This window comes from Solanum tuberosum, unplaced genomic scaffold, assembly GCF_000226075.1.
Source record: "Solanum tuberosum cultivar DM 1-3 516 R44 unplaced genomic scaffold, SolTub_3.0 scf00316, whole genome shotgun sequence".
NCBI classification, from domain to species: Eukaryota; Viridiplantae; Streptophyta; class Magnoliopsida; order Solanales; family Solanaceae; genus Solanum; species Solanum tuberosum.
This window is the reverse complement of record NW_006239240.1, coordinates 625416-636388: the sequence shown is the minus strand read 5'-3', so window position 1 is coordinate 636388 and position 10973 is coordinate 625416. Positions and strand designations below refer to the sequence as shown.

The 10973-nt window shown below is 28.0% G+C and overlaps 1 protein-coding gene across 1 annotated transcript; it reads left to right on the top strand.

Annotated features, from left to right (window-relative positions):
- The first annotated feature begins 8398 nt into the window (after positions 1-8398).
- On the top strand, positions 8399-10973 carry LOC102597477 (geraniol 8-hydroxylase-like). The gene is made up of 3 exons (XM_006360175.2): positions 8399-8932; positions 9045-9508; positions 10165-10973. Exons 1-3 carry the CDS (start codon positions 8524-8526, stop codon positions 10768-10770), a joined length of 1479 nt encoding a protein of 492 aa, XP_006360237.1. The 5' UTR covers positions 8399-8523; the 3' UTR covers positions 10771-10973.

Sequence of the window (10973 nt, the reverse complement as noted above, 5' to 3'; positions counted from 1 at the left end):
ATTTTATCGGTTTGGTTTGGTTTTTCGGTTTGGATCGGTTTTTATCCAAACCGTGAACACCCCTAGTTGTATGATAAAGGCATTTTCGTAACTTCCTACTCTTTCTTTCCTTAACCCTTTGTATCCTCTTGCTTTAAGATTGTACATTTTCTTTATTGGACCCAAAAACCAATTAATATTTACCTAATGGCTTATATGTCCTATCAAAATATTCTTCTCTTGAATTGTGTGGGCCCAACCATTGGCTCACTTTACAATGTTGGCTCTTTATTCATTTTTCATTTAAACATTTGTATATATAGTATTTTCATTACTATTTGTTATTAAATTTATTTCTCTTATTCTTTTTGTTGGTTATAGATTTAAGAATAATATAAATAATAATATAAATCACAATAATTAATAACATAAATATTTAAAAGTTATATAAAAAAATTCGATTGACTCTTGATATTCTATTGGTACCACATAAAATTGGTTAGATGATAAACATATATTATTTGGAATTGACGTAAAAAGTATTATAGATCACAATAATTAATAATTTTAAAAATTAAAATATATATAAAAATTACTTGACTCCAAAAATCTATCAATGTCACATAACTTTGGACATGAAAAGTAACATATATTATTTGAAAATTACATTAAAAAGGTATTATAAATTACAATAATTAATAATTTAATATATTTAAAAGACAAAAAACATAATTTTTAAAATCCTATATATGCCACATAAATTAAAACAAAGAGAATAACATTTACTATTATTTTAAAATTATGTTAAAAAAAAGTACAATAAATTACAATAATTAACAACTTAAAATATTTTAAAAATCATATAAATTTTTTGATAAATTCTCAAGTTTCATGATATCACATTGAGACAAAAAAAATTAGTAATATATATTGGACCTCGTGCTGGCATGGGATCGTGTATCTAGTTACTACTGTATATAAGAATTACTATATAAGCACACAGTTGGCGGTCTACATGTCAGCTTCAGTTGTGTGCTTATTCACATATTGAGCTGCTTGGCTTACTGGTTTAACCCTGCTTTTTTAAGTATATGGTCTGGGGTTCAAACCTAGGCAACAACATTTGTTAATATCTATTTTTATTTCTACTCATTTGGAGCTTTTGACATTTCGTATTACGTAAATATATTTTGTATTCATGTTTTAATTATTCTAACTTTTATTTTACATAACATTTTGGTTAATTTTTAAATTTCATCTACATAAATGATTTTTTACTATAAAAAACATATCAAATAAATACTACTTAATTAGGTGTAGCAGATATCGACGATGTTGTAAATTTAAATTTTGATTTATTTGTCCAATTCTTTATCTATAAATTACCTTCTATTCCGTATATTAATGTTAGATCGTTAAGATTATATTATTAATACAAAAAAAAAATATTAAGCCCGCCATTTTAAGTATAGGGTCCGGGGTTCGAACCTAGACAACTACATTTGTTAATTTCTGTTTTTATTTCTACTCATTTGAAACTTTTGACATTTCGTATTACGTAAATATATTTTGTATTCATTTTAATTATTCCATCTTTTATTTTACATAAAAAATTTGTTAGAGCTTTTGACATTTCATATTACGTAAATATATTTCGTATTCATATTTTAATTATTCCATCTTTTATTTTACATAAAAAATTTGTTAATTTTTGAATTTCATCTACATAAATGATTTGTTTTACTATAAAAAATATCAAATAAATACTACTTAATTAAGTGTGGCAGATATCTACTATGTTATAATTTTAATTTTAATTTATTTGTCCATCTTTTTATCTATAAATTACCTTTTATTTCGAATATGAATGTTACGTCATTAATATTACATTATTATTTTTTTTTAAAAACAAATATCATTGAATTTAAAAAAATTAAAAGTACCACAAACAAACACTGCAAATTTCAAATAATGATGATTGGGCCCATGGAAAGCACGGGCTTCCCCTTTCTAGTTTGTTGAGAAGTGTGAAAAGAAAATGGGAAAATTATATATAATAGCAAACTATTAATTCAAATTAAATGCTATAAATATACTTTGATTTAATTGTACCCTATAGCAAACTATTGCTATTTTTGCCACTCTCCCTAGTGGAATCTTGCTCGCCATTCTCGTTTGGTGGCAGTTTCGCTCGCCTCTCTCACTTTTATACAAACACAAATGTATAAAATGTGTTTGTGTTTGTATAAAGCGAGAGGAAATTGTATATATACATATATTTTTGTTCCCCTCTCTCCCCTCTCCCAGATCTCGCTCGCCACTCTCCCAAATCTCGCTCGCCACCCTCGCCTCTCTCGCATATACAAACAGAAACGAAATGTATAAATTGCGCTTCTGTTTGTATAAAGCGAGAGAAAATTGTATATACACATGCAAATACATATATCTTCGTCTTATACACTTATAATTATACAATACAAAAATTTCTCTGCCCAGTTTTCTTTTGCCTTTCTTTCTTTCTCATTTTATACATACACAGATTATACAATTGATCTTTTGTATACAACTGCTTTCTTTTGTATATATATAACGAATTATACAACTGCCTTCTTTGTATATGTATAGCGAATTATACATATATATGTTTGCTATGTAGCGCAATTATGCAAACTTTTCTATAGCATACAAATATGAATTTTGTGTTTACTATATGTGAAAGTTGCTCAAAGAAAATCATGAATAGGTATTTTTCGAAAAGAAATTCCAATAATAGATATATTCATTCTATTTATGATAAAACAAGTGATCCTAATACCTCAAATGCAGTGACATGATTTAAATCCTCAAGGATACATTTCACACTATAGTCCTTAGCTTTCGTCACAATTTTAATTGATCGGAGCCTCTAAAATAGTAGAGGGATGAAAATTTTAACATTTTTTATTCAATAAACTGAATACATTGATATCATTTTTAATTTATTAGTAAATATTATATAAATATTTAGACTATGACTTGTTCTAGTTGAGCATATAAATACATAATAAAATATTTTTATTAGACATATTATGAAGTTAGATTTTAAATTATGTTTGTGTATATTTCCAAACGTCAATTATATAAATAACTAAGTTAATTAATCACATAATATATGTCTCTTTATTTTAATTAGACATGTCAACATCAATTGTAATATGCATTAGTTTTTATCATTTATTGAGACTAATGCATATTGTTAAAGCAAATGACATATTTAAAAAAATAAACTCATCTATATTATAGGCGGGCCATTAACTTATTACTTATCTATATAATGAACATGCACTTGAAAATTTTCAAAATATTTGAGCCAGAATATCTTAAAAGAATATTCCATAATGTATTGGGGTATATTGAACTAAAACAAATCAAAAGTATTTGGCAAATTAAAGGATCTATTTAGCCATTTAACAACATTATGTGTCTATTTATGATGATGATTTTCCTTCCCCTTTAAAGAAGAGTTCAGAGCTAAAAAGGAAAAAAATTGAGCAAAATGTTCAAAAGGGCAACAAAAATTGAGGAACAAATCAAAAGGGCAATATTTGAATGGAAGGATAGGTGTTGTTAAATCGTTGGTTGAATGGCGCTACCGTAGAAGACTTTATTTGAAGACGGTGATGGTGCTAAGACATTCTGTGCTTTTAATCCAACTCAAGCCGAAGAAACTTATTCAATGGTCCCCGCTAACCGCTTTTGGTCCCAAATCTTTGGGGTTGCTTTTTCCAATAAACGTTGGTTACATTCTTTATGTTATTTGTTCTAGTAATCATTTTATGGATGAGTGCTCTTGGAGTAGTCGGGTGCTCTTGAACATAATCCTTGTAAGGTGCACACTGACATGAGCCTTATAAGACGCATGTTGACATGAGTCTTACAATTACAACATTAAAAAAACGTTCAAAAGATATTAATATTCATTCTCCATTATATATTCAATCATTTTGTTGTTGTGTTTTCGTGTTTATTTTTTTTCTATTTTCACTATTTATATGTAAATAAAAATGTAAGTGGTGTGGTCAAGTCACTATTTAGGCGTATCGTTCGGTTCAATCCGGTGTTGAAATTTATCGATTTGACTTATTGATTATCGGTTTGTAGCCGTTAAGAACCAATAATGTGATAACAAAAAAAAAATCAAAACCGTTATCAATTAAATATTGAACTCATTAAATTTAAATCGATAATAAATCAAGCTTTCATGGCACACTTATTTGTAGATACGCGTACACATATATAATCCTGTAATTATATAAAATATACATATTAAAATTAAAATGATGACATGTTTATATATACTATTAATTGAATTTATAAACTCATGATCTTTTAATGACAATTATCATGAGTTAAAAATAAGTATGTGCGTACGTTTATCTACAAACAAGTGTGTGTCACGAGAGATTGATTTTTTATCGCTTAAAATTTAATGGGTTCAATATTTAATTGATAACGGTTTTGATTTTTTTTTGTTATCACATTATTGGTTCTTAGGTTTGAATAAACACGAAAACACAACAACAAAATGATTGAATAAATAATGGAGAAGCAATATTAATATTTTTTGAACGTTTTTTTAAATATTGTAATAGTAAGGCCCATGCCAGCATTCATCTTACCAAACTCATGTCAGTGTGCGCCTTACAAAGCTTATGTCAGCGTGCGTTTTTCACCAACGATTTAACGGCATCCATCCTTTCATCCAAATGTTGTCCTTATGGTTTGATCCTAAATTTTTATTATCTTTTTAAAAAATTGCTTAATTTTTTTTCCCTTCTCGCTCCGGAATTTCTATTATATAGAAATATGAAGAGAGGACGACCAACGGCAATTTTGTCAATTTACTAAAAATCTCAGCTTAGAGCAGTTGTACATAATGCAGTGGTAGTTCTTGAATTTCCCAAAAAACCAGGCAACTTACTAGAAGAATCTGTCACATCTAACAAGTGGGACCCATCTCTTGTAAAAGTAGAGCACATTCAAGACCATTCTCTTTTCTTTTTTTTTATCTTTCCTAAAATTAGAATAAAGTCTAATCTAATTGATGTATTTTGCTAAAAAAAAATTAATATGGCAAAAAACAAATTAGTATTAAATTAAATTAAATAATAAATAAAAATAATTTAATTGAATAAAAGTTTTTAAAGATTGTAAAAAAAATCAGTATGATAAATAAAATGTACAAATGAAGTAATAAAGTAAACTAAGAATGCTCACTAAATTTTGAAATAATAATTCTTCAAGTATAATTTTAAAATCCTCCTAATTAAAATTGAAAAAAAATATATTCTTTGAATCTCATTTTACAATAGAATGTTTTTCTCTTTAAGATTAATCAAATAAAAATTTAATTATTATAGTATATGACCTATTTTGTTTTTCAAGTTATCTATTAACACTTAATATTATTATTCTTTTGTCTCTAATAAGAATCAAAAAATACAAATTAATACATTATTCATGTTTTTGATCATATAACTTATTGGTGATCAGAAAGATAAATTAATTGAAGTTAATTAAAATCTAGGAAAAAATTGACAATAAAAATGCATAATTATAATACGGAAAATTGCATAATTTGAAACTATATGCAATCTTTTCATTAAATTAATACAAATAATAAAACAATACATATTATATTATAACTATATATTCATTTTACCAAGAAAAATAAATAAATATTGTACCATGGTAAAAAAATTCTATTATCCATTAAGATAAACTATCCATAGAACTTCTTATAATTTAATATTAGGAAAAGTTTTACCAACGACTTTTTTCACTTAAATAAAATATTGAGAAACAAGAATTAAACCACCCCAAATAAGGGTATTCGTGAGAATGATCTACATTAAAATTGATTAATATTTTGAAAAAAGTAAACAAATAGACCTTAAACTAAATTAATTTTCTAAAAATGGCCAACCCAAACTAATTCCCTAAATGGTCAATCAGATGTGCCCCTTTTGCTTTGAAGTTAACTTTTGTTAATATTTTTAAATCCTTTTTATTTGAGGTAAAATATTCATTCATCAGCTATATAAATTACTTTAGAAAAATTTATTTGTTTACTACACTAAATTGTTATTCTAATTTTAATAAACATAAAGACAAGACATAAAGTCAAAACTCTTTTTTCATCCTTTATCACTTTGTAAAAAATGAGATAATTCATTTTAATTTTCATCAAGTAGGTTATTATTTTTATTTGTTAAACACCTATAAAACAAAATTTAAGTATATTCAAAATTAATCTATAGATGGATCATTAGACTTTATTGCTTCATATAGTTTATGAAAACTGTTAATATATTGACACTCATAATTTTTTATCTTTTCTCTTGAATAATTTTTATATAAAATAGAAAAAGAATATCATTAATTTAATTATTTAATTCGAATATATATGTTTGACATGATATTAAAAAATCACTGAATCATGTGATATTTTATTGTTCTTTTCTATCATATTTATTTGAAAATATCATAATAATTTTTTTTCCCCAAAAACTAATTAAATTTCTATTGTAAATATATATAAAATTGTAATAGTGGGCCGGGGGCCTTTCATTATCTAGTCCTTTATATAGAAATTAGAAAGGAGGCTACCTTGCGGGTCCCCTACCATGTTGAGTACATTGGTGACAAGACCAGTGAAATGGACAATCCTTTTCCTTCTGGTGTACGGCAACCTAGATACGCCAAAAAAGATTCAGCATTATTTTATTATATCATTTAATGCACCCATTTGACACCTGGTAGGTTAGCTATTTTGGATAGGAACGATATTAGACCTCTTCAATCCACTTCTATTTTACTCTCTATTTTTTATATTTGGAAAGTAAAATAGAGAATGAACTCTCCAATTATTCTCTAAATGACTCTCTATTTTTCATTTATAGAGAGGTGAATAGTAGTTCTCTAAATTTGGAGAATTACTATTCACATTTTTTATTTCACTTTTTCATTATTTTATTATTATTTCTATTATTTTTTAATTAATATATTATTTTACGTATAAGACCATTAATTATATCACTAATATTAGTAATTTATTTTAAATGTAATATAATATTTAAAAATATATATTATTTAATATATACTACTTTTATTCCGAATTAATGTTTCAACTTTTTTAATTTTCGTCACTTTAATATAGTTTGATATCATTATTAATTTTCACTATGAAGAATGCACAAAATTAAATGATAAGATGAAAATTTTAATTTAAAAATACAATACATAACATAATAATTTAAATACAAGATAACAATACATAATAATTTTATCACAATAATAATTTAGTAATTCGGTAGGTCGTTTTCATATTTAACAATATTCAGAAAAAAATAGTGTATGATCTACATAATTAGTGTAGTTGTGATTGCGGTGATGCTTGTTGATTTCTTTTTTCAATTATTCATAGTTGTTCTTGTTGCATGAAAAATCTCCAATTTGAACAATCTTTAGCTAGACATAAATAATTAAGGATAAAAATGTTTAATTTTGAACTCCGTAATGCATTAATAGAGCATTTTATGGGAGCAATGTAATAATCTTGAAAGTAGAGTTATTTATGTAATTATATTTCATTAATAATTTCACTTTTATTTGAATTGGCCATTAATTTGTATATTATATAATATTAGCTTGCAATTTATGTTATTTAGAAATTTAGGGGGAAAATATAATTTTATAAAAAAATAAGATTGAAATAGAAATAATAATATAATATTGAGGAGAGAGAAGAAGATTCTTTTTTAAAGTATAAAATAGAGAATTAGATTTGAATTAATTATCTAAAAAAATAAAAAAAATTATATTTGAAGAGTAAAATAGAGATTAGGGTTTGGAGATGCCCATACTCTTACGAAACAGGTCAATTGTCTTGATGCCCTACTTGGACAACTTGTTGCACTGACCAAATTTGTCATTTCTGACACAGGATTAAACTCAGCCTCTCATCATACTTACTTCACAGGATAAGAAGTATACTGGATAAGTTGAACACCTCTTAAATTCGTCAATAAATTTAATTTAGATGCTTGAATATAATATCAATTACGCACTTGAATATATATGCTAATTTTTTTTAATTAAGTAGCAATATTAATGATGCTTATTAATTGTTAATGATAGCAATATTATTAACTTTACAAAACGCAACAACACTAATTTTGCAAAACGTATAAAATTCAACTAATCTTTGTATTATGTTGTATGCCATACGTATATCATGCATCTGCTTGAAATACACCTGACATACGAGACATATATGACATATATATACACAAAGATACATAGTTATATACATATTGATATGTTCTTATATATATGGCACATGTGCGTAATTGTAGGGACACTGAAGCATATAGGACAACATACATCTAACATACACCACACCTACAATGAGATACAATATACATCCACACCGTATATATATTTGTAAGGCAATGACTCCATTGCCTCCAAGAACCAATATATTCCAAGAAACTAAAGAGAATAATGGATTACATTAACATTTTGCTAGGACTGTTATTCGTCTGGATTTTGGTGCGTGGAGTATTCATTTCACTTAGAAGAGCCAAAAGAGTTGCACCAGGTCCCTTCCCTTTGCCAATCATCGGAAATCTTCACTTGCTTGGTGATAAACCCCACATATCACTTACCCAACTGGCAAAAAAATATGGCCCAATTATGAATCTGAAATTGGGACAAATAAACACAGTGGTCATTTCGTCGTCCGTCTTGGCAAAAGAAGTGATGCAAAAGCAAGATTTAGCCTTTTCCAATAGGTTTGGTATTGACGCTATTCGTGCCTGCAATCACAATGATTTCTCAGTTATATGGTTACCTGTCAACAACTCTCAGTGGAGAACGCTTCGGAAGATTATGAACTCTCACATCTTCTCAGGTAAATATGCAATTGAGTTAAATTTGAGCGGGATAAAATGAGTCCTGGCCCAATTTGTTTACACTAAAGATTAGAGTAGATTGATTTTTTATTCCCTTTATTATATTCACAGGAAACAAGCTAGACGCTAACGAGCACCTGAGGACAAAAAAGATCCAAGAGTTGATTGATTACTGTCACAAAAGTAGCAAAGTTGGTGAAGCAGTGGATATCGGCAGGGCAGCTTTTAGAACTTCCTTAAATTTGTTGTCCAACACCATTTTCTCTAAAGATTTGACTGATCCATTTTCCGATTCTGCTAAGGAATTTAAAGAATTGGTGTGGAAGATCATGGTTGAAGTTGGTAAACCCAATTTGGTGGACTATTTCCCCTTTCTTAAAAAGATTGATCCACAAGGTATAAGACGACGCTCAACTGATTATTTTACTAAAATTCTTCACCTTATGAGTGATTTGATCGATGAGCGGCTAAAGGAAAGGGAATTGGGAAATCGTGAAAATGTTGATGTGTTAGATGCCCTTCTCGACATTAGCCCTGGTGAAATTGACAGAAATCAAATCGAGCAACTGTGTTTGGTTAGTTTATTCTCTACTCCTACTTCTCCTATTTAAATAAACTTTATGTTCATTTGTTTTATTTTATTTGTTTCTCTACGTTGCATAGTATACTCCACTGCAAAGTATAGTCCTACGCAAATGGTTGCCATAAATTACTGATGAGTTAAGTTATCTTGAATGATGTGATTACCTTTCTCTGAAAGTTGTGACGGGTAGAGGGAACATTTTATCAAATATTTTCTTGGTTTGAATTTAGTTATCTTACTTTTCCTTTTAGTTTATAGATTAAAAAAAATGATTTTCATACCTATTTAATTATAAATTTTCACATAACATGTTTAAGACTATAAGATTCAATTAATGACATTTTGGTACATTCTACGTATTTTCAATTTAAGATCACAAAATTTAAAAATCTTTGTTATTTTCTTAAATTCGGTGGCAAATCAAAATCGAAGGGGAGTATTTATTAATTGTATGTTCCAACAAGTTGTTTGTTTGGTAGCTTGGTTAAATGCTTGTGGCAATAATGCCATGCCTTATCAACAGTATTCGGTCCCCTTTTCTTCCTTGACAACATTTCAGTTTGCCTAATTGAAAGCAACATATGTTTGGAATCTCACTTGATTTTATATGGTATATTCTATAGGATCTTAAACCAGTAAGTTTTGCAGGACCTGTTTGCAGCAGGGACCGATACGACGTCAAATACATTGGAGTGGGCTATGGCTGAACTACTCAAGAATCCACATACTTTCGAGAAAGCACAAGAAGAACTGGCACAAGTAATTGGCAGAGGCAAACTAATAGATGAAGCTGATGTTGCAAAATTACCTTACTTGAGGTGCATCGTAAAAGAAACCTTTCGAATACACCCACAAGTTCCTTTCCTAATTCCGCGCAAAGTTGAGGAAGATGTTGATCTTTATGGCTATACTATTCCAAAAGACTCGCAGGTTCTTGTGAATGTATGGGCAATAGGGCGCGACTCTAGTCTATGGGAAGACCCTTTGGACTTTAAGCCGGAGAGGTTTTGGGAGTCAAATATAGATGTTAGAGGTCAGGATTTTGAGCTAATTCCATTTGGTGCTGGTCGAAGAATTTGCCCTGGATTGCCTTTGGCTATCAGGATGATTCCAATTGCGCTAGGTTCATTGATAAATACCTTTAATTGGAAGCTAGATGGTGGAATTGCACCTAAAGATTTGGACATGGAGGAAAAATTTGGTATTACCCTGGCAAAAGCTCAACCTCTGCTAGCTATCCCTATTCCACTGTAGATGTTGGTAGATCAAGAATTAATACTACAATATCATATTAATATATGTAAAAATATTCTAGTGTATAATATTTCTATAAGCGTTGGATTCATTTGGATGTCTGTCGAGCACTGTCAAAATGCTATATAAGTCATTGTATTTGTAGATCTATTTATACTTGTGTATCCTTGAAATAAGACCATGTCACCACCAAGGATTATGTA